This window comes from Anomalospiza imberbis, unplaced genomic scaffold (genome assembly GCF_031753505.1).
Source record: "Anomalospiza imberbis isolate Cuckoo-Finch-1a 21T00152 unplaced genomic scaffold, ASM3175350v1 scaffold_65, whole genome shotgun sequence".
NCBI lineage: Eukaryota > Metazoa > Chordata > Aves > Passeriformes > Viduidae > Anomalospiza > Anomalospiza imberbis.
This window is the reverse complement of record NW_027100262.1, coordinates 284,370-312,102: the sequence shown is the minus strand read 5'-3', so window position 1 is coordinate 312,102 and position 27,733 is coordinate 284,370. Positions and strand designations below refer to the sequence as shown.

At 53.8% G+C, this 27,733-nt stretch overlaps 1 protein-coding gene, 1 long non-coding RNA gene and 4 other non-coding genes across 6 annotated transcripts; 1 reads left to right on the top strand and 5 right to left on the bottom strand.

The window, feature by feature from the left end:
• The first annotated feature begins 977 nt into the window (after positions 1 to 977).
• On the top strand, positions 978 to 1,830 carry LOC137467484 (uncharacterized). Its single transcript, XR_010995527.1, has 3 exons — positions 978 to 1,015; positions 1,201 to 1,248; positions 1,654 to 1,830. It is a non-coding gene; the product is annotated as an uncharacterized lncRNA (long non-coding RNA).
• Positions 1,831 to 9,768: 7,938 nt separating this feature from the next.
• Positions 9,769 to 9,852, bottom strand: LOC137467488 (small nucleolar RNA SNORD45). The gene has a single exon (XR_010995531.1). It is a non-coding gene; the product is annotated as a small nucleolar RNA SNORD45 (small nucleolar RNA).
• A 1,414-nt stretch (positions 9,853 to 11,266) lies between these two features.
• Positions 11,267 to 11,350, bottom strand: LOC137467491 (small nucleolar RNA SNORD45). The gene has a single exon (XR_010995534.1). It is a non-coding gene; the product is annotated as a small nucleolar RNA SNORD45 (small nucleolar RNA).
• Positions 11,351 to 12,766: 1,416 nt separating this feature from the next.
• LOC137467490 (small nucleolar RNA SNORD45) lies at positions 12,767 to 12,850 on the bottom strand. The gene has a single exon (XR_010995533.1). It is a non-coding gene; the product is annotated as a small nucleolar RNA SNORD45 (small nucleolar RNA).
• Positions 12,851 to 14,267: 1,417 nt separating this feature from the next.
• LOC137467489 (small nucleolar RNA SNORD45) lies at positions 14,268 to 14,351 on the bottom strand. The gene has a single exon (XR_010995532.1). It is a non-coding gene; the product is annotated as a small nucleolar RNA SNORD45 (small nucleolar RNA).
• A 2,645-nt stretch (positions 14,352 to 16,996) lies between these two features.
• Positions 16,997 to 27,306, bottom strand: LOC137467477 (medium-chain specific acyl-CoA dehydrogenase, mitochondrial). The gene is made up of 12 exons (XM_068178968.1): positions 27,191 to 27,306; positions 25,616 to 25,712; positions 24,845 to 24,942; positions 24,680 to 24,749; positions 23,316 to 23,416; positions 23,096 to 23,176; positions 22,742 to 22,872; positions 21,136 to 21,244; positions 20,088 to 20,228; positions 19,918 to 20,013; positions 19,007 to 19,255; positions 16,997 to 17,635 (listed from the first exon to the last, which is right to left on the bottom strand). The coding sequence occupies exons 1-12, from the start codon at positions 27,212 to 27,214 to the stop codon at positions 17,564 to 17,566; spliced, it is 1,269 nt and encodes a 422-aa protein (XP_068035069.1). The 5' UTR covers positions 27,215 to 27,306; the 3' UTR covers positions 16,997 to 17,563.
• Between the last annotated feature and the right edge of the window lie 427 nt (positions 27,307 to 27,733).

Genomic DNA, 27,733 nt, shown 5'->3' with positions numbered 1-27,733 from the left:
TTGGTCACCCCTAGCCTTTTCTGGGACTGGGAACACCCCAGTGACTGGTGACATCTCATGGTCTCTCCACAGCAAGTTGGTGGCATTACTGACGGCAAGGTGGGTACCCTGAGTTCTTCTGCTGGGCCCAGACCCTCCCCTCCCATGGCCAAGAGCCTCCAGGGCATCCCAGTGCACCCCAGTGCATGCCAGCACACCCCAGAGCTGCCCAAGGCTGCACCTTCCCAGGGTCCCCCCTGTGTTCCCACCCATCCCAGTGCACCCCAGTCATCCCCCAAAGAGCATCATGCCCAGTCCATTTCCTGTTCCCTCTCCCTCCAGTCCTTTCCCTTTCTCATTCTCCATGACAGTGGTGTCCCCAAATGCCCTCCTTGACTGCCACTGCCCAAGCCCCTCCCAAACCCATCCATTCTGGTCCTCTGGCCCTGCCTGCTCCTGCCCCCACCCACCCCCACTTCAGCCCCCATGCCCCCCCCACTGGAATTGCTGCCTCCCCACCCGCATTCCCTATCTCCCATAACTTCAACACCCCCAGCCTCATCCCTTGGGGCCCCCAGCTCCCCCCAGTTCTCTGCCTTTGAGCCCCCCTGTCCCACTCAATCCCCTCCTCCATGGAGGCCCCAAATTCCCCTCGCTCTCCTTGTCTCCATCCCCACCTGCTCCCTGCAGGAACAGGGGTCAGGTGAAACTGGCCCAAGTGGCACTGGGGGGAGCAGAAGGGATTTTTCCCCTCAGGCCAGGGGCAGCCATGGGGCTTGGGGATGCCTGTGACCCCCTAAGCCCCACAAGGGCCAATCCAGACTAAACCTTTGCTCTCCTTCTGCAGTCCAGCTTTATAGGAGGTTTAGGTGGATGCCTTACGGTAAGTCCAGGAATTGGGACTTACCGTGTGGGAACTGGGGGCCAGTTGGGTGCCCCCATGCCTTGCTGGGACGGGGGACACCCCAGTGACCAGTGACATCTCCCCATCTCTCTACAGAAACCAAAAATCCCTCCACGAGTGAAGAGGTCTGAGGTGGGTACCTGGAGTTCTGCTGGCCCAGAGACTTGCCTCTCACGGTCATGACACTGCAGGGCATCCCAGTGCACCCCACTGTGCCCCAGTACAGCCCAGCATGCCCCAGTACACCCCAACATGCCCCAGTATCCTCCAGTGTGTCTCTAACCCCGCCTTTCTCCCAGCCCCCCGTGGCTGAGCAGGTGGAGCTTCTGCAGGAGTGATGCCCGGCTGCCCCTCTGGATGCCCCGGTGAGAAATCCTGGGGGGGTCTCCAGCCCCACAAAAGATCCTCGGGGGCCAGGGTGAATCCCTGAGCCCTCTGGGGTGGGCAGAGCTGGGGGATGGCAGAGGCACTTGGACGGGGCTGTCCCTGATCCATGTCCTGGGCTGAGGTGGACAGAGCTGTCCCCAAGGCTTTCCTTGCACTGGGGGGCTCTGGGGACACCCAGTGTCCCTGTGGGAGCAGGGAGGGCTCTGGGAGGTTTTGGGCTGCGCCAGGCTGAGGGGGCTCTGGGATCTCAGGAGCCAAGTCCTGTCCCAGGTATATCCGGGGCTCCAAATCCCTTCTCCTGCCACAGGTCCCGGCACAGGGAGGGATGGGAACAAGGGCCCTCTCATGTCCCTGTGGACACGGCAGGTCACAATTCCTTTCAGGCCTGGAACTGGTGGTGACACTCGCGTCCTGTCCCTCTCCAGCGGCATGAGGAGATGATCATCCCTAGAGAACCCCCCTAATTCCTCGGGAGCCCTGGGAATTTCCCTGGAATAATCAATAAAACCCTTCAGCAAAGCAACCCCGTGTATCCATGTGTGCTTTTCTCATACCCATGTGTGTGTTCTCATATCCATGTGTGTGTTCAGTGTCCCTGCCTTTGTTCCCTGTCCCTGTGTGTGTTCCATGTCCCTGTGTGTGTTCCCATGTCCATGTGTGTGTTCAGTGTCCCCGCCTTTGTTCCCTTTCCCTGTGTGTTCTGTGTCCCCTCTCTCAGCCCTTGGATTTCTCCCCCACCTCTGATTTCTCCCTCACCATGAACAGAGTGACTCTGGGGGCTTCCAGGGGTCCCTCTCCCTTTCCATCTGCCTGGCACCCTGGGCAGGGCAGGTTGGGACACCCTGGAATATCTCCCCACAGTTGGAGGGACGAGGAGCACCCCGAGCCGCCTCTGGAACCCCCAGGGTTTGGGGCACAGAGGGAAACAGGTTCTGCCCAGGGCTCTGGGGCAGCCCCGGTGCAACCCCAGGGAGCACACGTTGGGGTCAGTGCAGGAGTGGATCATGGACAGGAGCCTGGAGCCCTGGCTCCTCTGCTCCGTCTGGGAGCGACAGCGCTTCCCTGCCCCAGGATCAGCACTCCTGGACTCATGGCTGTCGGGAATGGGGCGGGGTTGAGGTCACTTAAAGGATGCCCAGTGTTCCGATCCCATTCTTGAGGTGCCTCTGCCCAAATTCAGGGGCAGAATGGACCACGTGCCAAAGTCAACAGTACGGAATTCACTGGACAATGAAATGTGAGGGTGAGAAATGGAGAAGGGAGGGAGAGAGGTCAGTCAGAAGGTCAGCACCACCCATGGATCCAGCAGCGTCCTGTTGAGCCTTCCTCCCCCAGAGCTTCTCCATGGTGGGGGGTCCTGAGGTCATTCTGAACTCTTCCCTGTTTGTCCATTTTAGCAAACCAAGGAGTCAGTGCTCCTGGGCTACACAGCTCTCCAATGCCATAGGTTTAACAGTTCCCTGGCCTTGGGTGCTAATTAGTCCCAGCTCAGGCTGTCCCTTCTCTTCAGCCGGAGGTTTCTGGGTTCGGTGGCCGTGAGTCGGTGGTCACCATCTGCCCCTCTGGAATTCCCTTTGACCCAGTTGGAGCCGATTCCAGCTCGGCTGCTGGGTTGGATTTCCTTGTCCACCACCAGGGATCCATTCTGCTCCCCCAGCTTTGTTGACCTCCCCCAAGGTCCAAGATAAGCCCAGGACAATTGTCCCACCTTGACCTTATCTTAGGGTGCTCTTTGAGGGTCTGAACTGCGACATCTTTGAGGCTCCAGTGCCGATGGCGCTGTCAGCGCTGGGCCCCATCGAGATGTGAAATGCCCTCAAAAAGTAGCAGGGGTGGCCTTCATCATCACCATCATCTTCATCACCACAACCACCCACACCATCAACCTCATCCCCCACAGCATCATCATCTTCATCACCCACACCTCCATCATCATGACTCAATACAATCAACATCCATCATTGTCGCCACAACACCAACAGCACCATCATCACTGTCATCTTCTTCATCTTCACCTTTGTCTTCATCATCCACACCAGTGACACCATCACCATGACACTACTCACACCATCATCATCATCACCACATACCTCACCTTCATACCTCATTCCATCATCCACAGTATGCTGAATTGCATCACCAATATCCTCCTCGTCCAACACCATTGAAACCATCACCATGAAACTACTCACACCATCATCATCATCATCACAATCATCATCACCACATACCTCATCCTCATCACTCCTGCCATCACCCACTCTATGGTTAAATCCAACATCAATATCTTCCTCATCCAACACCGTTGACACTGTCACCATGACACCAGCAACACCATCATCATCTCTATCATCATCAACACCCACACCATCATCTTCATCATCAATACCATCATCACTATAGTCAACTCCAACACAACCAACACTGTTACCATGACATTGACAACACCATCATCATCCTCAGCATCACTGTCACCATCATTGTCACTATCACCCACACCTTGGTCTGCATCATCAACACCACAGTGAACTTTATCATCTCCATTATCATCACCCAACACATCAACACCGTCACCATCTTCATCAACAGCATCACCATTTCATCACTTAACACCATCATCACCACCCCTATCTTAAACACCCAACTCCATCATCATCATCACCTGACCACCACAACTACCATCACCACCATGCCCTCCATGATGTCCCTTTGTCCTTTCAATTTGTCCCTCCATGTCCTCCCCCACAGTGACCCACCCCCCTCCGTCTGCCACCCTGCATCCCCTGTGCGTGTCCAGCTGTGTGCCCCACCCCCACGGTGACCCCTGATGTTCCCCACATTGGAGAACCAATCTCTGGCCTGAATGTCTCTCACCACCATGTCCCCCCGTGTCCTCATGGTGTCCCTCATCCCCCTGTCGCCCCCAGGGTGACCCCTTAATGCCCCAAATGTCCCTCCCAACCTGTTGGAGAACCAGATGCTGCCCTAGGTAAACATCTGGCTGATGGGCTCCATCCATCCTCTGCTGCCACCATATCCCTCCCCATGATGACCTCCCAATCTCTTCCCCCATGGGCATCTTCCAGTTGTTGCACCCCAAGACATGGAAGGGGATGTTGAGGCAGGGATGCCTTGGGAAGAAACACCCCTTCAAGTTAGGGCAACAAAAGACGTTCTCCCACAGTTCCTTGCACCTTTACATCAATGGTCCCAGTTACATCATCTCTTTTCTCCTCCCCACTTCTAGAATGTTCCCCACTTCTGCTTTCCCAATTGAACCCCTCCTTACCGCTCCTCCCCTGGATCCCAGTTGGTTGTTACCCTTTAACCCTGCCTCTGTGCCACCCCTGTTCCCTCAACCCATCAGCCCTCAGCCCTGATTCTCCACCCACCTTGTCCCATTTATGACCCTGGACCCTGGCTGGTTCTTGGTTCTTTGTCCCTGGTTGCCTTCAGTGTGCTGTCAATAAAAGCCCCTGGAATGCCGTACAAAGAACCCTCCCCGTCTGCTTTTCCTCTCTGTCGACCTTCAAGTGCCAACGTGTGGCATGAGCGTCCGGAGCGCTGAGCTGTCCCCTTCTCCAAGAGGACGCTCTCGGGAAGGCGGTTGCTCCAGATCAGAAGGATGAAGGATATGTTTTATTAAAACTATGTTTTATTACATTAATATACTATTTAAAGAGATACTGTACTATTCTACATACTTACTTCTTACTTACTTATCAAACTTCTAAGAAACTTGTGACTCTCTGCTGAGAGTCCGAGACACAGCTGGATCTGATTGGTCATTGGTCATTAAATAACTTTGACTAGAATCTAATTAAGCAGTCACTTCAGGTAAACAATCTCCATACTAAATTCTACACGGGGAAAACAAAGGAGTAGAGATAAAGATTGTTTTCTTTTCTTTTCTCTGTGCTTCTCCTGAGAGACAGAATTATGTGTCTCTGTCCAGACAATGTGAATGTCACAGGTGATGCTCCTGCCCTGCCGCCACACCCAATGTCCAGATGTCCCCCACAGCTTGTCAGAGAACCAATCACCAGGCTGGGTGTCTACCTGGGTGAACATCTCCCTGGCTGAACAACAGCCTGCCCGGCTGATGGGCAGGACCTCTGGATTGTGGGGTGCTAGGCAAGGAGCCCCAGTGTGGGGGTAGATGGGTGGGGGGACCCTTGAATTGGCAGGTTCTGGGTAGTAGGTGTGACAACCCCAATTCTGGGGGCATGGGATGGGGGGAACATGAGGTTTGGAAGAATGGGGTGTTTTGGTGAAGGGGGCTCGATTTTGGAGGGAGTGATGGTTTGGGGTACCCCGAAGTTTGAAAGTGGTGGAGAAGCACAAATATTTGAAGGGGGTACCAATTTTGGGGCACACTCCTGGATTGGGGTATTCTGGGCATGGACTGATGTGGAAGGACCCCTGGACTCGGGGGGGGATGCACAGGGGAGGTCCCAGTTTGGGGGGTAACCCCTGAATTGGGGGGGATCATAGGTGGGGGAAGCCCAACTTTGGATACCCTTGAATTGGGAGAATCTAGGGAGGACCCCAATTTGTGGGGATCAGTGATGGGGGTTGATGGAGGACCCTAATTTTAAGTCAATGATTGGGGGCAGCCCCCCGTTTTACTCCACCCCATACTGGGTCTGAGGGACTGGGCACTGCTCTGGGGTTCCCCCTGACCCCCCTCTTCCCCAGATGATTTTGGGGTTGCGCCGGGCCGGGGGCTTCACCCGCCGGTTGGAGGTCAAGTGTTCGAGTGTTGAGGAGGCGCTGGCAGCTGCGGGGGCTGGGGCTGACATAGTCCTGCTGGACAACCTGGCCCCACAGGTGAGCCCCAAAATTGGAGGGGGACCAACAGTGGTGAGACTGGACCCCAAAAACGGGGGGTTGAATTGTAAAAATGGGAGCTAGACCAGTAAAATGGGGGGGGGGGAACCCCTGGAAAGTGGGGGGTAACCACACAGATCCAGGCTATGCAGAGCCCTGCAGGTGAGACCCCAAAACCAAAGGTGCAACAAAAATGGGGGACTTTAAGGCGTAAGGCTGAACAAGTAAACTGGAGGGAATCTGCTGTAAAATGTGGAGCAGCCTCAAAGATAAGGTGGAGAACCCAATCTTTGGGGGTCAAAGTGTTGGAAAAATCCAGTTTTGGGTTTTTTTGGTGGGGGGACTGCAGTTTTGAGTGGGCAGGACATGCCTGGATTGGAGGGATTGTGTGGGGGAACTGCAATTTTGGGGCGTTCTGCGTTGAGAGGACTCCAATTTGGGGCATTTACGGAGGGTTTGCACCCTGGATTAGAGGCTGCTAGAGGGAGAGAACTTTAATTTTGTTGGCAGTGGGTTGGAGAGCTGAAATCTGGAGTTGTTCTGGGTGCTCAGACCATAATTCTGGAGATCAGTGGGTTGTGGGGACCCCTCATTGGGCAGATTTCGGGAAGTTTCTGGTTTAGGGGACTCCCAATTTTGTGGTGGTAAATGTTGATTTGGAGGGTTTGGGCAAGAATACCCCAATGTTGGAGGTCAATGGGTGGAGTAACCCCTGAAATGGCAGTTTGAGGGGGGGGTCCAATTGGACAGATTTGGGCTGTGACACCCCCCAATTTCAGGGAGGTGTCCACTGTACCTCCAACTTTTGGAGAAGGATGGGAAGATGGGAAGGGTGGAAGGTGTCCCCGCAGGAGCTGCATGCAACAGTGGCCAGTGGGGGGATTGTTTTGGGGACCTTCCCCCGGTTTTTGGGGCCTCACATCGGTGTGGTGTCCATGGGGTGTCAGACCCACTCTGCCCCTGCCCTGCAGGTGCTGGAACTCTCTAATCCATGCAGGAGTCCCCAACCCACCACAAAACCCACCCTGAGATCCTGAAATATGTCCTGGGGATCCCCAAAATCCACCCTTGGAACCATCAAACCCCAGCCCCGGTGAGGGGGACCAAACTCAGCGCCGGGTCCTCCCAGTCACCAGCAGGTGCCAACGCCCAAGACACCAAACCCCCACCGACCCACCCTGTCCAGGGGACCCCAAATCCACATCCTGGGGTCTCCAGGGCTCTTCCATCACATGCCCCATTCAGAAGGGACCCTCCCCAAAGCCCCCTCCTCCCCCTGTAAGCAGGACCCCCAACGTGAGCCCTTCCAGCCAACACCTAAGATGCCAAAACCCAGCCCAAAGACCCCAAAGCTCGAGCTGGGCTCTCTCCAACCCCTTAAGGGAGATCCCAAAACCCACTCTGGGGTCCCCCCCCATGCCCCTATTGTCTCCATACCCCCAAATTAGCTCCTCCCCGACACATCTCCCAGTTTTATCGGGGTGTGACCCCCAAAATCCACCATCAAGTGCAAAACCAGCCGCTTTATAACCAACAAAACTGGGGGCCGTGACCACCGACTCACTGACTCCCTACTCCAAACCAGTGCCAGTCCTGCTAGTCAGACGGGGATCAGCTTTTTGCAGACAGCCCCAGCTCCTCCCTGAGAAACTAGAATGAAAAATAAGAAATCCCTCAGAAAAATGAAAAATAAGAAATCCCTCAGTTTGGGGTGGAAACTGGCAGACAGGGAATGAGCCCTCAGGCACAACAAGAGTTCAAGGGTCCCAACCCCTAGTCTGAGGATCCCAAACTCCAGTTTGAGACGCCTAAACTCCAGGTGAGGGGGCTGAGATCTGAGTCTGAGGATCTCAAACCCTGGGATGTCATGAGTGTCCAGGACAGGACAGGGGACACGTTGGGTCTCCCAGCCCATCCCTGGGAAAGGCAGAGCTGAAATTCCAGTGCCACGAGCTGAAAGCCAAGGAGGAGCAGCTGGCAAGGGACAGGGAGGTGCTGCAGGAGGCCTGGCAGAAGCTGGGGCTGGAGAAGGAGCCATACAGCAAGAGGAGGAGATCCCAAGTCTGACCAAGCGCTGTGAAGCACCCACACTGCAATTCCCAGCTGTGCCAGGCTTGGAGCAGAGCTGGGGCTCCACATCCCTTCCAAATCCTAATGCTATCCAGGAGGGGGACAGGGGACCCCAAAGGAGCAGCGCTGGCCCTGAGCACCCTTCCCAGTCGCTCTTCTACAGCGCTGATCCTGTGGGCTGGCCACTGTCAGATCCCATGGAGCAGGATCCATAGAAGAGCAGCTCCACCTGCTTCCTTCAACCCCTGCACCTGATGCACTGGTGCCAGGGCCCAGCTTCCCCATGGAATGTCCAAGCTGTTTCCTCCCTGGAAGGGTTCTGCTGGTCTCTTGTACCATCACCCCTTTACCAAGATCCCTCCCATCTTTCTGGGCCCAGAACAAGCCAGGTCACCCCAGAGCCCCTGAGGGTGTAGGTGGATCCCAAGGCACCCCAAGGTGTGGGTGGAGTGCACATGAAGCACAAATACCCAAAATGAAGTGGGGCCAACTGCAAGGGAAAACTTCCCAGGGCTGCAGGGTGGATCCAAGACTTCCCAGAATCAGTGGGATTTGAGCCATCCCACAGCTTGTCCCTGGAGCAAGAGCAATACCCTGGGGACTCAGCTGGTAGCTCCCTAGAAATGGGTGATACTCCGAGCTGTGCATTCCCAGCTCCCCAGGACTGGGTGACACTCCGTGCTGTGCATTCCCAGCTCTCCAGGACTGGGTGACACCCCGTGCTGTGCATTCCCAGCTCTCCAGGAGCGGGTGACACCCCGTGCTGTGCATTCCCAGCTCTCCAGGAGCGGGTGACACCCTGTGCTGTGCATTCCCAGTTCCCCAGGACTGGGTGACACCCCGTGCTGTGCATTCCCAGCTCTCCAAGACTGGGTGACACCCCGTGCTGTGCATTCCCAGCTCCCCAGAAAGTTGCAGACAACGTTTAGAGGGAAGCCCCTTCCACTGGGTCATGGGGTGCAGGAGGGATGCCCGGGCTTTCCAGAAGCCTGAGAGGAGCCATGGAGCAGCTAGATCCAACCCCAGCCCCAGACAGGATCAGGTGTCTGCATCACAGCTCTGGGCTGGCCGGAATGTCCTGGGTTTTACACATGAGTCACCCCAAACCTCACCTGACACACCCCACCAGGACCTGCAGCCATGGGGACTCTCAGAAATGCTGGATCTTACATCTGGGCTGGCCAGAATGTCCCACGCTCAACCGGACACCTGCAAGAAGCACAAAACATTCCAGCTTTAGGGCCAGGCTGACCACAGGTGCCACTTCCCTCCTGCACACTCCCACCTCCACCTGCACCAGCCCAGCTGCACACACAGAACCTGCACAGCTCTGCCAGCACACGGGGGCTCAGGGACACCCCGAGACAACATTCCCACATGCACCTCAACACAAACTGACAAACCACGCAATTCGGGCCACGGGAGAGCCCCGCATGGGCACAAACCCACGGCTCAGCCCTGACCTGCACATGCCCCACCTGGCAATGGGGCAGACCCCAAATGGAACCCCTCTCCTCAAGCTGGCTCCAAGTCTGGCATGAGGACTCGACCCCCCACAGGTGGCAAAAGCTCCCCTGCCAGAGGGATCGGGGCCTTGACGGGCCTCAGAGTAATTCTAGAGCTAAAGCGGTGAGAGACATCAGCTCCACTCAGATAATACATGCCAGCGCTCATCCCGGGCCCGACAACTGCCTCCTCCTCCTCCTCATTTCACCTGCATCCCCCTCTCTTCCCATCAGTGAGTGACTGAAACATTTTCATCAACAGCTCAAACTCTGCTATGAAGGATTTTTTTGCCCATTATGGCTAAACTGTGTAAAGAGGCTGCTGGCACTGAAGACCACTCCTCCCTGAGAGTTCCTCCTGAAGAGAACTTTGGACTGTGACTTAAGCCACCTAAGGGAACCTGAGACAGATAAAGGTGACACTGCTGTTCCATTAGCTCAGGCCTAGAGACAAGGAAACAAGGCTGAGGGACAAGCAACTATCCCCCACAAAGCCAAACCCAGCAGCTGTCCTGAACATCAGCTCTGGGAGGGTTTGGTGAGGTGGAGGCCATGGCCACCAGTCCCAAAGCCCTGAGGATTGCACACACTCTCCACAGACAAAGGGTTGCAGGAGACGTTTTCAGGGGGGTGGAAAAACATCGGGTCAGAGGGAGGGAACACCCATCCTCCCTTACAGAAAACTGCTCAGCTGTAAAACACCCACCCCAGGCAGGCCACATACATGGGACATTCATATGAGGGACAGCTGAGCAGAGGCAAGAAACCATCAAAGACCCCCACAGCTCCTCAAACTCATATTCATTTCCCTTGAAGAATTCAAGAACCCTTGAAGTATTCAAGAACCCTTGACCAGAGCAATGTATGTGAAGCAATGTGAAGGAACACATCCAGAGACTCTTGCCAGACACTGTGTCACACTTGCTGCCCCACACATCCCCTTCCCTGGGGAGGTTCCTGGGCATTCCCAACTGGCTGCCTTGAATCATAATCCACTGCAGCACACCCCCAGCAACACCTTCCCAAGTGCTGCACATCTGACTGCGCATCCAAAGCCCCGGGAAACCCGGGACCTCGACAGCACCTGAGTCACCCCAAACCTCACCTGACACACCCCACCAGGACCTGCAGCCATGGGGACTCTCAGAAATGCTGGATCTTACATCTGGGCTGGCCAGAATGTCCCACGCTCAACCGGACACCTGCAAGAAGCACAAAACATTCCAGCTTTAGGGCCAGGCTGACCACAGGTGCCACTTCCCTCCTGCACACTCCCACCTCCACCTGCACCAGCCCAGCTGCACACACAGAACCTGCACAGCTCTGCCAGCACACGGGGGCTCAGGGACACCCCGAGACAACATTCCCACATGCACCTCAACACAAACTGACAAACCATGCAATTCGGGCCAGGTGAGAGCCCCGCATGGGCACAAACCCACGGCTCAGCCCTGACCTGCACCTGCCCCACCTGGCAATGGGGCAGACCCCAAATGGAACCCCTCTCCTCAAGCTGGCTCCAAGTCTGGCATGGGGACTCGACCCCCCACAGGTGGCAAAAGCTCCACTGCCAGAGGGATCGGGGCCTTGCCGGGCCTCAGAGTAATTCTAGAGCTAAAGCGGTGAGAGACATCAGCTCCGCTCAGATAATACATGCCAGCGCTCATCCCGGGCCCGACAACTGCCTCCTCCTCCTCCTCCTCATTTCACCCCCATCCCCCTCTCTTCCCATCAGTGAGTGACTGAAACATTTTCATCAACAGCTCAAACTCTGCTATGAAGGATTTTTTTGCCCATTATGGCTAAACTGTGTAAAGAGGCTGTGGGCACTGAAGACCACCCCTCCCTGAGGGTGCTTCCTGAGGGGAACTTTGGACTGTGACTTAAGCCACCTAAGGGAACCTGAGACAGATAAAGGTGACACTGCTGTTCCATTAGCTCAGGCCTAGAGACAAGGAAACAAGGCTGAGGGACAAGCAACTATCCCCCACAAAGCCAAACCCAGCAGCTGTCCTGAACATCAGCTCTGGGAGGGTTTGGTGAGGTGGAGGCTATGGCCACCAGACCCAAAGCCCTGAGGATTGCACACACTCCCCCCAGACAAAGGGTTGCAGGAGAGGTTTTCGGGGGGTAGAAAAACATCGGGTCAGAGGGAGGGAACACCCATCCTCCCTTACAGAAAACTGCTCAGCTGTAAAACACCCACCCCAGGCAGGCCACATACATGGGACATTCATATGAGGGACAGCTGAGCAGTGGCAAGAAACCATCAAAGACCCCCACAGCTCCTCAAACTCATATTCATTTCCCTTGAAGAATTCAAGAACCCTTGAAGTATTCAAGAACCCTTGACCAGAGCAATGTATGTGAAGCAATGTGAAGGAACAGATCCAGAGACTCTTGCCAGACACTGTGTCACACTTGCTGCCCCACACATCCCCTTCCCTGGGGAGGTTCCTGGGCATTCCCAACTGGCTGCCTTGAATCATAATCCACTGCAGCACACCCCCAGCAACACCTTCCCAAGTGCTGCACATCTGACTGCGCATCCAAAGCCCCGGGAAACCCGGGACCTCGACAGCACCTGAGTCACCCCAAACCTCACCTGACACACCCCACCAGGACCTGCAGCCATGGGGACTCTCAGAAATGCTGGATCTTACATCTGGGCTGGCCAGAATGTCCCACGCTCAACCGGACACCTGCAAGAAGCACAAAACATTCCAGCTTTAGGGCCAGGCTGACCACAGGTGCCACTTCCCTCCTGCACACTCCCACCTCCACCTGCACCAGCCCAGCTGCACACACAGAACCTGCACAGCTCTGCCAGCACACGGGGGCTCAGGGACACCCCGAGACAACATTCCCACATGCACCTCAACACAAACTGACAAACCATGCAATTCGGGCCACGGGAGAGCCCCGCATGGGCACAAACCCACGACTCAGCCCTGACCTGCACATGCCCCACCTGGCAATGGGGCAGACCCCAACCGGGACCCCTCTCCTCAAGCTGGCTCCAAGTCTGGCATGGGGACTCGACCCCCCACAGGTGGCAAAAGCTCCACTGCCAGAGGGATCGGGGCCTTGCCGGGCCTCAGAGTAATTCTAGAGCTAAAGCGGTGAGAGACATCAGCTCCGCTCAGATAATACATGCCAGCGCTCATCCCGGGCCCGACAACTGCCTCCTCCTCCTCCTCCTCATTTCACCCCCATCCCCCTCTCTTCCCATCAGTGAGTGACTGAAACATTTTCATCAACAGCTCAAACTCTGCTATGAAGGATTTTTTTGCCCATTATGGCTAAACTGTGTAAAGAGGCTGTGGGCACTGAAGACCACCCCTCCCTGAGGGCGCTTCCTGAGGGGAACTTTGGACTGTGACTTAAGCCACCTAAGGGAACCTGAGACAGATAAAGGTGACACTGCTGTTCCATTAGCTCAGGCCTAGAGACAAGGAAACAAGGCTGAGGGACAAGCAACTATCCTCCACAAAGCCAAACCCAGCTGCTTTCCTGAACATCAGCTCTGGGAGGGTTTGGTGAGGTGGAGGCCATGGCCACCAGACCCAAAGCCCTGAGGATTGCACACACTCTCCACAGACAAAGGGTTGCAGGAGACGTTTTCAGGGGGGTGGAAAAACATCGGGTCAGAGGGAGGGAACACCCATCCTCCCTTACAGAAAACTGCTCAGCTGTAAAACACCCACCCCAGGCAAGCCACATACATGGGACATTCATATGAGGGACAGCTGAGCAGTGGCAAGAAACCATCAAAGACCCCCACAGCTCCTCAAACTCATATTCATTTCCCTTGAAGAATTCAAGAACCCTTGAAGTATTCAAGAACCCTTGACCAGAGCAATGTATGTGAAGCAATGTGAAGGAACAGATCCAGAGACTCTTGCCAGACACTGTGTCACACTTGCTGCCCCACACATCCCCTTCCCTGGGGAGGTTCCTGGGCATTCCCAACTGGCTGCCTTGAATCATAATCCACTGCAGCACACCCCCAGCAACACCTTCCCAAGGGCAGCACATCTGACTGCGCATCCAAAGCCCCGGGAAACCCGGGACCTCGACAGCACCTGAGTCACCCCAAACCTCACCTGACACACCCCACCAGGACCTGCAGCCATGGGGACTCTCAGAAATGCTGGATCTTACATCTGGGCTGGCCAGAATGTCCCACGCTCAACCGGACACCTGCAAGAAGCACAAAACATTCCAGCTTTAGGGCCAGGCTGACCACAGGTGCCACTTCCCTCCTGCACACTCCCACCTCCACCTGCACCAGCCCAGCTGCACACACAGAACCTGCACAGCTCTGCCAGCACACGGGGGCTCAGGGACACCCCGAGACAACATTCCCACATGCACCTCAACATAAACTGACAAACCATGCAATTCGGGCCACGGGAGAGCCCCGCATGGGCACAAACCCACGGCCCAGCCCAGACCTGCACCTGCCCCACCTGGCAATGGGGCAGACCCCAACCGGGACCCCTCTCCTCAAGCTGGCTCCAAGTCTGGCATGGGGACTCGACCCCCCACAGGTGGCAAAAGCTCCACTGCCAGAGGGATCGGGGCCTTGCCGGGCCTCAGAGTAATTCTAGAGCTAAAGCGGTGAGAGACATCAGCTCCGCTCAGATAATACATGCCAGCGCTCATCCCGGGCCCGACAACTGCCTCCTCCTCCTCCTCCTCCTCCGTCCCCCCAGCCCGGAGCCGCCGTTCCCAGCACGGGACGCTCCCTGCGGCTGCAGCCGGGCCCCGGCAGCGCAGCCCTTGGCCCGGCGCTGGAGTCAGCGCCGCTGGCGGCCGGGAAAACTCCCCCGGCCAGAGCCGCCCCGGCACGGCCCTTGCCTCGGCCCCGGCTCGGCGCCGCCGCCATCGGCCCGAGCGTCCTCCCGCCGCCGCCTCGCCCGGCCCGGCCGCTCCGCCCTGGGCCGCGCCGTCCCGGCAGCGCCGCGCTCGGCCCCGCGCCTGCGGCACCGCGCCTTTACCCCGGCCCCTTCCACAGCCCCGCCATCCCCACCGGCCCCCGGGCCCGGCCCCTTCCACAGCCCCGCCATCCCCACCGGCCCCCGGGCCCGGCCCCTTCCACAGCCCCGCCATCCCCACCGGCCCCCGGGCCCGGCCCCTTCCACAGCCCCGCCATCCCCACCGGCCCCCGGGCCCGGCCCCTTCCACAGCCCCGCCATTCCCACCGGCCCCCGGGCCCGGCCCCTTCCACAAGCCCCGCCATCCCCACCGGCCCCCGGGCCCGGCCCCTTCCACAGCCCCTCCATCCCCACCTGCCGCGGTCCCGGCCCCTTCCACAGCCCCTCCATTCCCACCTGCCGCGGTCCCGGCCCCTTCCACAGCCCCGCCATCTCCACATGCCCCCGGTCCCGGCCCCTTCCACAGCCCCGCCATCCCCACTGGTCCCCGGGCCCGGCCCCTTCCACAGCCCCGCCATCCCCACCGGCCCCCGGGCCCGGCCCCTTCCACAGCCCCGCCATCCCCACCGGCCCCCGGGCCCGGCCCGCACCACGCGGCCGCCGCCGCGCTCCGTTCCGCCGCAAGGGACATCCGGCCGAGGCGGGGCGGGACGAGCTGCCGCCAGGATCCGCCCTCTGCCGCCTCCATCTCCTCATCCCCACCCCGTCCCATCCCCGCTCCCTTCCCCTCCCGATGGAGTGGGGGCACCTCCGACAGCCCCGCATGAGCACGGGGCAGGGGCCGTGCCCTGTGGGTCAATGCCCAAGCACTCCGTAAGATCTTTAATTTTCATCTTTTTCTCTTTCCTGCAGCTCTCCAGGCTCGTGAAAGGATCCCCTGTGAGCACGAAAGCTTTTCCACGTGCCTCCCTCACTTGGCCGTGGTCTCCCTGTTCCTCAGCACTGCTATGACCAAACCATTGGGAAAAGCTTTCTAACACTCCAATTCCTATATTAAAAGCAGACGTGGCTTTTTTTTTTTTTTTTTTTTTTTTGGCGCTGAGATCACACAGCCCCACCTATCTCACAGCAGTTGGTATCTATGTCACAGGTGAGATGATCCTGCCCCACAGGAGCTTGGTCCAAGCACCCTCAGCCACCTCCATTTCCCCCATCCCCGTCACAGCCACTGCCATCTCCTTCTATCCACCTTCATGGTCATTCATCCCTGTCCCATCCTCCTCCTTCCCCCTTTATCGCCCTCCATGCACACACCATCCCCATTCATCCGCCTTCATCCTGATCTATCCCCATCCGCCTCCATTGCCACGGTAATCTTCTCCGCCCACACTTCATCCTGATGGTAAAAATGGTGCTAATGTCTTCATAAAAAACTCGATGTGGAAAGAATGGGTGTGGGGTTCTTCACTACTGTCATAGGAACGGGTGTTAATGTCTTCTAAATGGGTATTAATGCCTGTGGATGTCCACCTGGGCAAGTTTGTTACAGAACCCAGGCAGCTTGACCCAGAGAGTTTGAGCTCCTGAAATACAGGAGATCAGGACAAATGGAAGTGTATTGGAAATGGTCTGAACTTCTGGTGCACCTGCAGAACCCAGACAGCCTGAGCTTCTGAACTCTGGGGGGAAACGGTGACACATGTTCAAGGGGGGATGTGTGGTAGGTGGTTTGGGAAAGCTGTACCTTCCTGGTACCTCAGCCAATGGAGAAAGGAAGAGAGCAACATACGTTGGGAGTTTAGAATAAAAAGAGGCTGCACTCTCCAAAACCAAGAGAGAGAGACCCCCCACCACGGGTCTCTGCCCCAGTAGACTCTCTCCCTTTGTTCAAATAAAGTTGCAGGACTCCTCTATTCCTTTGGCTTTTCATAGCGTGGCTTCTCTCCACAGTCCTCATCCACTTCCATCCCCATTCCATCCTCCCCTGTCCATTCCCAGCCCACCCCATTCCCCCCGCAAGCCCGTCCCGTGCTGGGACCAACACATGGCAGTGGATCCCACCAGAACCGTGAGGAGTGCGGGATCAGCTGCTCCTGCCCCATCAACACCAACAGCATTTATTGGGACCTGGCAGTGACTCCAGAACAGCCTTTTTCCAGGGAAATCCTCTGCGCCACACGAGTCACGTTCCTGGCCTGTATCAGGCTGTCAGGGCAAGGCCCAGCTCAGCCCACACTGCCATGCCCAAACCCAGCTCATTTCCTGCACACTTTTCCACAGGATCAGTAAATTTACGTTCCCATTGCCCCGTCCTTTTCCCTTCCTCCCAGGACATATGTAGCCCCTCTCACACACCATCATTACCGCTCACCCGATACAAGGAATTCTGCTTCAAGGCACCAGAAACATGGATTCACTTTAGTTTTTCTTTAGATCTGGCTGTTGAAAGGCTCCAAACTTACAGTGTTTCCTATGGATCTTTGGAATTGGGGCCCTGGAGCCTAAGTGCCAGAGCCAGCTGGGCCCTTCCACAGGAGGAAAAGTCAGGTTTGTTAAGTTCCCTGAGGCTGATCCAGTTGCCATCACCCAAGCCCCAGGAATAAACAAAGGGAGCGGATCGGTGCCATTAAAAACATGGAAACACTCCAAATCTGACTCCTGGGACGTGCTGGATTTTTGCTTTCACTGGCAAAAATAAATGTTAAAACATGAGAATTTGGTTCACTCTTTGCTCATCCAGGTTTGCTGGGGAAGGGTTTTGTCTCCTTTGCTGCTGAAAGCCAAAGGGAGATTTGGGAAGAGCGATGTGATCCCTGTGGGATTTTTGGATGTTTGGGATGGTCAATCAGTGGGATGCGCTCAGGGGATGGATGGGGTCCCAGAACCTCTGCTGGATCAGGCACAAGAACAGGAGCTGGATGGAAAAGGGGTTTTCCCATGTTTTTCTAATGGAGAAATGCAGCACAATCCCTTTCCCTGGAATACCAGGCCTGGAGCTGCCGCATCCCTCATGCCTTGTATCTGCCCAGGTGCTCACGGGCAATGATCACTCGCTGGATCTGTGCCGTGCCCTCGTAGATCTGCAGGAAAAACCAGAGACAGGTGAGCCAGCAGGTGGGGAAGGTGTTTGACCAGAGTCTGCAGACCTGTGACCCCTCCCTGTGCCAAGCTAGGGGGCAGGAAGAGGGAGAACTTGGAAAAATGAGTGTCACAGTGACCCGTAAGAGGCAATAACCCATACAGGTGTGTGTTCAGTGCAGGAGGGATCCAGGGATTCCCCAAGTATCCAAACACCTGAGTGTGCCTGGCGCAGGAGAGATCCAGGGATCCCCCAGGCAGAGCCCAGGGCAGCTCCAGGACAGCAGAATTTGGGGATTTCAGTGTTTCAGCTCCCAATCCCACCTGAAGTTGCTTTGGCAAATCATTCCCATACCTGCAAATCCACTTTCTCTGCAGTCACAAAATCAGGACAATATTCCCCAAACTGCACAAAGTTTCTCCAAGTAAAACTGCTGGAATTTTAAGGTCCAACCCCTTTCCCAAATTCTTGCAGGGATGGAGGGGAACAGGAAAAACACCCCATAATTTCACACTAAATCAGAGTAATTTGAACAATTTCAAAACCTCAGCATGCCTGGCCATGCATTGATGATGGAGCTGTGTGATGGAGGATCTTGGTGGTAAAAAACCCTAAAACGGGAAAAGAGCCTGATTCTGACAGTCTCATAGTTTGTTCAGTTCCTCTCTGAGGACTGAAATCAGGACTGAGAACTTTTTAATTCCAAACATCTGCTTTCAGTCCTTGGGGAGGGAAAAATTCCTGGCTGGTGAGAACAGTTGGAATTTTAAAGTCAGCTGTAAAAGGAATGTCAACCACCTGAAATCTCAGCAGCTGTGGTCACTTGCTGACAGGTCAGGACCCATGTGTGCTCCCTGAGACCTGTTTGGATCAGTTCCAGGCAGTCATGGTTAATGTTGGAAAGAGGGAAAAGGTGAAGGTCGCTGGGTTTCCTAAGGAAATTAATTCACTCCTGATGAATAACAAACTTGAACCAGCAGAGGAATTCTGGCATGGGATGATTTCTGGCAATAACACTGAAGAAAAAGCACTGGGGATTAGGGGTGTCTGTGGGCTGAAAACAAGGAAATATGACCATGTTCTTTTCTTTTGGAAAAGAAACCCATAAATAAATATCTGAAGAAGTGAATCACCATGGGCTGTGCCCCATGGCTGTTTCTGCAGCACGCAGAGGGTAATTAATGCTAATTAATTAGTCCATGGGCCTCAAAACTGGTGACATCTCAGCCAAAGCACCTGCCCAGTGAGTGGTAAGTTGAGAACCTCCCTGATTTAATGTCTTTCAGTCTCCAAATCTTTTTAGCCTGTGTCCATCCTGATTGCAATTAATCAGCAATTAATTACTTTGTAATGAGTGCTCTGTCCCACTCACCTGATAGATTTTGGCATCCCTCATGAGCTTCTCCACAGGATATTCTGTGTTGAAGCCATTGCCCCCAAAGATCTGCACAGCATCAGTGGCCACCTGGTTGGCGACGTCCCCGGCAAAGGCCTTGGCGATGGAGGCGTAGAAGGTGTTGCGGCGGCCGGCGTCCACCTCCCAGGCGGCTCGCTGGTACCCCATGCGGGCCAGCTCCACCTTCATGGCCATCTCCGCCAGCAGGAATGCCACGGCCTGGTGCTGGGAGAGTGGAGAACCACTGGCTGAGCCTCAGAGGGCTGCAGGGGAAGGAGCCTTCTGCTTAGGACCATGGAATCGTTGGGGTTGGACAAGACCGTTAAGATCATCAAGGCCAAGCCTTGCCCAGGCACCATCATGGTCATCACTAAACTGTGTCCCCAAGTGCCACAAGGACAGGGACTGGACCAGAGCCAGGCCTTTCTGGGAATAAATCTTCCCTAATATATAATTTTATCTTCATTTCTTAATTTTCAAATTCAGTGCCCTAGGGAAGTTGTGTTTGAGGAGTTCTATGGAATTGGGATCTGTGTTGGATCAGACATTCCCATGTGTAACTCTAAATGTGTGGAAGAGGTTTTACAGCGACGTCTGTGAGCCAGAGAGAAGTTTGATAAAACGATCCATGTTTACCCCTGAAAGAATTTTCTACTGAGGTCGTTGACATAGAAACCAGAAAAGAAGAAGGATAAATAAGAGAAACCTGCAGCTGCCTATTCTAATGAGCACTTTGTCTTTCCTGACCCATGAATAAAGTGTAAACTTATGAATTTTGTAAGAATGTATAAAAAGCATGCATGCTAGAATAAAAACAGGTTTGAAGCCTTCTGAGAATTGAGTGTTTGCTTTGCATTGTGACCGTCTCAACTACGACATAAACGCACCTCCACGATGGGTTTCCCGAAGGTTTTCCTCTCCAGCGCGTACTTGGTGGCCTCGTCGAGCGCTCGCCTCGCCAGCCCCACAGCCCCCGCTGCCACCTAGGTGGGCACAGTGCGGGGTGAGCAGCAGAAATTCCTGTCTGCTTTGTGAACAGCCCACTCCTGGTACTCACTGGGGGCCTGGTCTTGTCAAAGGCGCCCATGGCGATCTTGAAGCCAGCGCCCTCCGCGATCAGCACGTTCTCCTTGGGGACTCGCACGTCCTCAAAGACGATCCCGCGCGTGTCCGAGCAGCGCTGGCCCATGTTCAGCTCCTGGAAGAGGGAGGTGCCACAGAATCAGATTCTTCCCAGGTACAACCAATTCCATCCATTAGTGCACTTGAAGAAGAAAGGAGGCTTTTTTACCTTAAAAAAAAACCTTCAGTTTTAGCTAAAATGCACCAGAGAAACAAGAAATACCAGTTTGGCCTCCCCAGCCCAATAAGCCCCTGACCTGTCACACCTGAGCAGGTCACTGCCTCCATGTGGCAGATCAATTCTGAGGCTGGAATCCCTCCTTTGGCCCCTTCTGGTTCAATTTATCCTCTGGAGGATTCAATTATACATATAATTCAATTCTATCCTCTCACATGGGAGAGAAAACAGTCAAGAACCCACTTGCAACAGCTGCAAGACCCAGCTGTGCTGCTAAAAGACAAATTCATAAATAAATCAGGTTTTCAGGTTCCAAATATAAGCAAAGAGAGAGAAAACCAGGGCCTCTGTGATGCCTTACTTGGGCAGGAGCAGCTGAAATTGCAGCAAACCAGGTGGTTTTGGGGAAAGTTCTGCCAACTTCACTCCCCCTGGACATCCTTGGCAATTCCATGTTGTCAAAGGTTCTTTTGCAGCTGGGCAAAATTGTCTGCTTTAGACCCTTCTCAGTAATTCTTTATCTGAATTCATACAATTATAATTCTATTGTCATTATATCTGATTATATACATTACATATAATTATATATTATATAATTATATGTAATAAAACATGCATATATAATTTCATAAATATATATATATATGTAAATATAATTATTAAGTGTCTCTTATGAACAGTTTCTGGGCACTGTGAGAGTTCCAATATACCTGTCTATGAGCCCTGACAAGGTTCAGCCATTTTCCTCTCATGGCAATTCATCGTGTTATTGGCTCAGGAAGGAGCAAGAATTCCCGATGGTTACCTTCCTGCCAATCTGGATCCCAGGGGTGTTGGCCTCCACGATGAAGCCCGTGAAGGCTTTGCTGGCTGGGGCCCGGGGGTCAGGATCAGTGCGGGCGAGCAGGAAGTACCTGGGGAGGACAGAGGTGGGGGTTCAGCTCACCCCCAACATCAGACGCTTCGTGGCAAAAATGCTGAGTGGTTTTGTCCGTGTTTGTACTGTACAAGAAATCGAGTGGTAAGGTAACAACCCTTTTTAATTGGCCCTTCTAAAGAAAAAAAAAGAAAACAAATGAGGGGGAAGGAGCACGAGGAATGTCGGTGATGTCTGGGCAACTCTTCCTGCAAAATCAAGGTTTAATGAAATTCCCTCTGGTAAACCTGCAAAGCTTCTCCACCTTTTCCATGTATTGTCCCAGTATACCACTCTGCCTCCCAAATAGCCCAAAATAAGCCAACTCCCAGCACATCTCTAAGGATTATTGTACTGGGAATGCAGCATTGTGTGTAAGGCCTTTTCCTCTCAATTGAAAATATTTCCATTTTAATCTTCCCAGTATAATTTGTAAATGAGGTTTTTGTGTCAGCAATTGCTGTAAATCCCATTTAGGGGGGTCAGGAATGTGTTGGGAGAGTCTCTGTGAAGGCTCTGCCTCGGGCAAGAAGTTAAACAGTGAGAAATCCCAGCTTTCATAGATAAATGTATAAAGTTTTTCCTCTTGAACTGAGAAGTGTTTGTGTATTGGGGTGGGGCGAGTGTAAGCCCGAGGAAGGGTCTGTGCTGCCCTCCCCAGACCCTGCAGCACAGCCTGGGCTCTGGGACTTCTTGGAAATGTATTACCTTAAAACAATTAAATCCCAGAGTTTTTCTGTTTTCCCTGTGAGTGGGAGGCGTTCCCAGCTGAGTCAGAAGCAGCTGATCCCTGTCTGGGAGCCAGGTCAGGGCTCTGTAACCTGAGCATTTTGGAGTTGGCTCTGAGTCTGTTCCAAAGGGAAAGCAGAGGGAGCTGTGTCTGTGGCAGCACATTTCTCTCTCTCTCAGGATTTTACATAGAGGAGCACAGAGAGAAAAAAAGAGAAAACAATTTCTATTTCTGCTCCTTGTTTTTCTCGTGTGGAATGTGCTGGGAGAATTGTTTACCTGGGGTGATTGCTTGATTGGATTCTGGTGAGGATTGTTTGAGCCTGATGCCAATCCAATTCACCCGTGTCTGGACTCTCGAGAACAGGGTCATGAGTTAGTGGTTAATGAGATTTGGTAGTTAGATAAAGTAGGTCTGTAGTTTTAGTATCCTCCTTTATATAGTATATTAATGTATTATAGCATAGTTATAATAAAGAAATCATTCAGCCTTCTGAACTGAGTCAGACATCAGTATTTCTTCCCATTGGGTTCACCTGCATTTTACAATATGTGTCTGGTTTCAGCCCAAATGAGCGGCATTCTGACCGGAGCTGTGGCACCATCGAGTCTGGTGTCACTAGCCCGTGCCCTCTTTGGACACCCGCAGCACTGGGGCTGCTGGTGCCTCTTCCCAATGAACTGGTGGCACACTGAACACTCTGGTTTGTGGCACACCCTTAAAGAAACCCCAGTACAGACCAGTATGCCCCCAGAAGGAACGCACCAGTTGGCTTTCCCGCCGTTGGTGATCCACATCTTCTGCCCGTTGATGACGTACTCATCCCCTTTCCTCTCCGCCCGGGTTCTGATCCCGGCCACATCCGAGCCCGCACCAGGCTCCGTCACACAGTAAGCCTGGAAGAACAACCCCCAGATCCCAAGGGATATACATTCTGGGTTTGGGAAACCACAAAATCATTGTGGAATGCGGGCCGTGACTGACCCCGGTCACACAAACATCAGAGGTTCCTCTGTCATTAATTAATTACTGATGTAATGGGATTCCCTGATCAAACACACATCAGGGGTTCCTCTGTCATTAATTAATTAATCAATAGGATTCTCTGGTCACACTCACACACATCAGGGGCTCCTCTGTCATCCTGCCCAAGTATTTTTTCTTCTGCTGCTCATTCCCAGCGATGATCACGGGCATTTGCTGGAAGAGAATGTTCAGAGCATTAACCTATCACCTCAAGGGCCCAGAGCCCAGTATGGAGGACCCAGAGGCCAGTCTGGAGAACCCAGAGCCCAGTCTGAGGGCCCCAGCCCCAGTTCCAGGTGGGTGCAGGACTCACCCCCAGGGAATTGGCCTCGATGGCCGTTTGCACCCCAGTGCATCCGTATGCCAGCTCCTCTGTGATCAGACATGTCTCGAAGGTGCCCAGCCCCAGCCCACCTGTGGGGGGACAGGAGGGGACTCAGGGCGGTCTCAAGTACAGAATATTAATGATTTACAAGCATTTACTATCCCAAACATCTTCCATGGGCACCGAGTTCCATCAGATGATCTCCCCTGGGAATGCCTTGGGAAATAGCGTGCTGCCAGATTGATATTTTTGTTATTTGTTTCTTTTCATTGAAAAGAGATTATTTTAAAATCCCATTTCACCATTCTCAGGGGGATTAATTTTGTGCTCAAGGTGGGACAAGAGGCACAAAATGGCCAGAAGGTGCCACCAGGATGTGTCACTGCTTTACATCTTAGCATTCCCTGGGGAGCTCTTGGGAGGTGGAAAAGGGCTACATGAGCTCTGATGTCTCTCAAAACCATCAATTATATCACTCAAATCCCTTTTTCCAGAGGCAGAGATTAGTGCAGCAGACACTGTTTTACCTGAGAAATTTGAATCACTTCTTCCCTTTCCCATCTCTTTTCCCATTTTGAATTTAATCTGAATATTCATTTCCATGACCTTCTCCCACAACTCTTCACACCAGCCTCAACTTTTCCACACCCACCATCAGTCTCATCAATACCTCCTTTTCCAGGCTATATATGGATATCCAGCCAAACTGTGCTGTTGATTTCCCACTATGAAACCTGATGGTTTTTCAAAATAATTCCTGAATTTCAAGTGTTTTCCAACCCACCCAGCCCCTCCCTCTCACTGCTGGGGGTCACACAAGGGAACCTTTAAAGGCCGTTCTTGATTCAGACCTTCCCACAATTCTCAGGCTCTGCTGCAGAAACTCAGTTTTTGATATCAGGTACATCAAATCAGCCAAAAAGACCCAACAGGACCTGCTCTGGACATTTCCCAAGTCCACTTTCAGGGAATCTGACATGCAACATTTTTATCCGTGGTTACGTGCTGGCTGCACCTCGGCTAAACTGGTAACTGATTCTCAGGAATGAGCCCTTAAATTCTTCCATCCAGAGGAAGGATCAAAGTAAACCCCTGAATTCCTGACATGGGGATCATAACAACTGGGATCATGGGAGAAAATCTGGCCATAAGTTACCACATCAGAATCTAATTCCTCGCCTGATCCCATCCAGCCTCGTCACAACCACGTGTGCCAACCTGCCCACAGATTGCTTTGGGGTTGCTCCCGTATGCAACAGGTAATTTTATATGTAACCCACAATTTCACACCACAGCCTCCTCCAAGGTCTTTTCTTTGGTTTACTTTAGGGATTAAAAGGGATCACACTCACCACAACTCTCTGGGATGTGTGAATTCATCAGCCCAAGCTCCCAGGCCCGTTTAATGAGTGGCACTGGATACTGAAACAGAAAATCACAGCTGATTATCACAGGTAAAATTTCAAATTTTGTGTTAAGAGAAGAATCTGGTTTTTCATCTTGTGGGGTGGATTTACCTCTCCAGTCCTGTCATACTCTGCAGCAACAGGAATAATCTCCTCCAGGGCAAATTTCCGGGCAGTAGCTTGGAATTCTTTCTGTTCATCTGTCAGTTCTGTGGGAAAAAATAAGGTAACATAGTCATAAAGAAGCTCAACTTCCTCCTTCCCTCTGAACCCCCCTGAGCTCTGAGCAATGCCCACAAACAGCATTAGTTATAATATTATTCAAAAATTACTGGAAATGGAGTAAAAAGTGCCAGGTAATAAAACGCTTTTATCAAAAACATCTGTCAAGCATCTGCTGCTGCCCCAGAGAATTTGCTGTAATAGCTCAGGTGTGCAGAAATTTGTGTCGCATCCCTAGACCCACTATGTTCCCCTGGTGCTGCTCACAGTTATTCTAATGGTTTAAAAGCCAACAGGGGATATTTGCTCAATGCTGAGGCCATTTGTGCCATAAAAAGTGCTCAAGACAGTTACAAAAAAGAAGAAAGTCTCTGAAATATCACCCCCTGCCGTGGCTGTCCTGAGCTGGAGAGAAAAAGGGCTTTTTGTTTTCAAATAGTTTTTATAAAAATATTAGAAATCTATTCCAAATAAACACTTATCTTGCAAATTCCTGCTGAACTGCAATACTGTTGCTTGGGTTTTTTGGTCGGTTGTTTTGTTGGGGTTTGTGGTGGGGGATTTTTGGTCTGTTTATTTTGGTTCTTTGTTTGCTTTTTCCCCCCTGCACTGCCATCTGTCCCTCCCTGTTCTCTCCCTTCCCAGCCCTGGCACACTCACCAAAGCTGAAGCCATTCCCAGGTTTGCTCAGCTGCACGTTTTGGGCAGGTTTGCTGGAGCGCGACCTCCAGCCGGGCCAAAGCAGGGTCCGGAGCAGCTGCAGCAGGAAAGGACCATGAGCATGAGGGAATATCCCAGACCAAAATGAGGGGGCTGTCCTAAAAGTGCCAGTGCAGCCTCACAGCACAGCAAGGGACACAGGCTGTGACAGGTGGCACACAAGGAAAAAAATGTATTGTCAGAGAACACTGAAAATATCTGTAAAGCCAAAAAGTGAACTGTGGGGAGAGCTGGGATCAAGCATGGAATGCTGGGCTACTGAGCCAGCATGTGTTCACAGCTTGGGGGTGCCCACAAGGTGAAGTTTTATATGTGGGGTTTTCACAAGACACAAGAGTTGCAAAACTGTCCTTTCTTGCCCATGCTTTCCCTTTTTTGCCTCAGTTTTCTTACCAAAACTGCTGCCACAGATGTGTAAGGAAAACAAAACACCACCACACCAGGAAACAGTCCTCCCAAGTGTTTTAGACATTGTTTGAAGTAAAACTGACAAGAAGATCAGGTAGAAAAAAAGACAGGGTATTGCAGTCATGGGGGTTTATTTGTTTGGGCTTTGGTTTGGGTTTGGTTTTGCTGGGTTTTTTCCTTAAGCATGATCCAGTCCTACACAGCATCACCACCAAAAGGTTTACACAAAACTAGGAAAAGCCCAGAATTCTCAACAAAGCTGCAGGTGACATACCCCCCAAAGGAGTTGCCAAACACCCCTGCACAGATGAAGGTGAGGGTTGGGCAGGGGCGTCTCCCCAGGGGAAACACAGAGTGGCAAGAGACCCAAGTCCTCTCACAGGGATGAGGCACTGGAGCAGTGGGGGTGCCCCACGCTGGGAATATTCCCAGTCAGGTGGGATAGAACTGGTCCAGCTGCTCCAAGTTGTCAGTGGGGTGGGAGTGGTAGTCTCTGAGGTCCCTTCCCTCCCAAACCAGTTTGGGATTCTGTATAAGGGTTTGGGCAAGCACCTGCTCACTCCACCAGCCTTGCTGTCCACTCCACGCTCAGACCCAGCTCCTCATGCCCTCCACCTGCTCTGCCCCCACTGAACCTCAGATCCCAGTGCCAGGAATATCATCCATTAGATCCCGTGCCCTCGGGGACAGTTGCCCCCGCCGCTCCCGCTGTCACTTGAGGCAGATTGGCCACGTCCCAGCGTTGAGGCACTGGAGAGACACTGGATGGACACGGCAGAGCCGGCGCCCTTCACCTTTCCCCTACTTCAGGAATGACGGGGAGAACTGGAAGTGCCGACGCAGTTCTCGGGGCGGGCGACCGATAGATCCCGATAAAAGGAATGTTCCAAATTTCCAACGGGACGGGCACCGACCCCCGGGGGAGCAGCGGGCAGCGATCCCCGAGGGAGGAACGGAGCGGTGCAGGAGGGGCAGCGCGCACCGATCCCGATTCGGGACCCTCGGGATTGAGGCTGGCAGCGCCGCCCCAGCCCCAGCACGACCTCGGCCCCGTCCCTCCTCCCCTGATTCGCCCCGTGTCCCCTGTGTCCCCCGTGCCCCGCTCACCCGGCTGGCGCTGAGCGCGGACATCGCTGCGGCGGTTCCAGCGCTGCTGGGCGCGGGGCGGAGCGGAGCGGGGCGGTCGCACCGCCCCACACCCCCCGCGACAGCGCGGTGGCCGCCCCCGAACAAGGCGGTGCCCCCCAAAAAGAGCGGTCCGTGGTCTCCTCCGTGCCCCTTACCCTCCTCTGCCCCGTTTTATCGGGATGACAGAGAATCGGCTGCTTTGATTTTCCTTCTGCCGTGTGAAATTGCCTCGCCATGGGTTCGGGTCTCGCTCGCGGGTTTCTCACGGAGGGTTTGGGTTAATGCGGCAGAAACGGGTCCCTGCCTCGGGCAAACACTTCTCGGGTTAAACCAGCAGGTTAAAAACAAAAATCATCGTGGTCTCACAGAGGCTTTGCTCCGACCGCGCCTGGCTTTTCACTCCGGTATCAGTGGAACGGCGCGGCCAGAGACGGGGCCGGAGCTGGGGCAGGGGCTGGCGCACCGGGAGCGGCTGAGGGAGCTGGAAAGGGGCTCAGCCTGGAGAAAAGGAGGCTCAGGGTG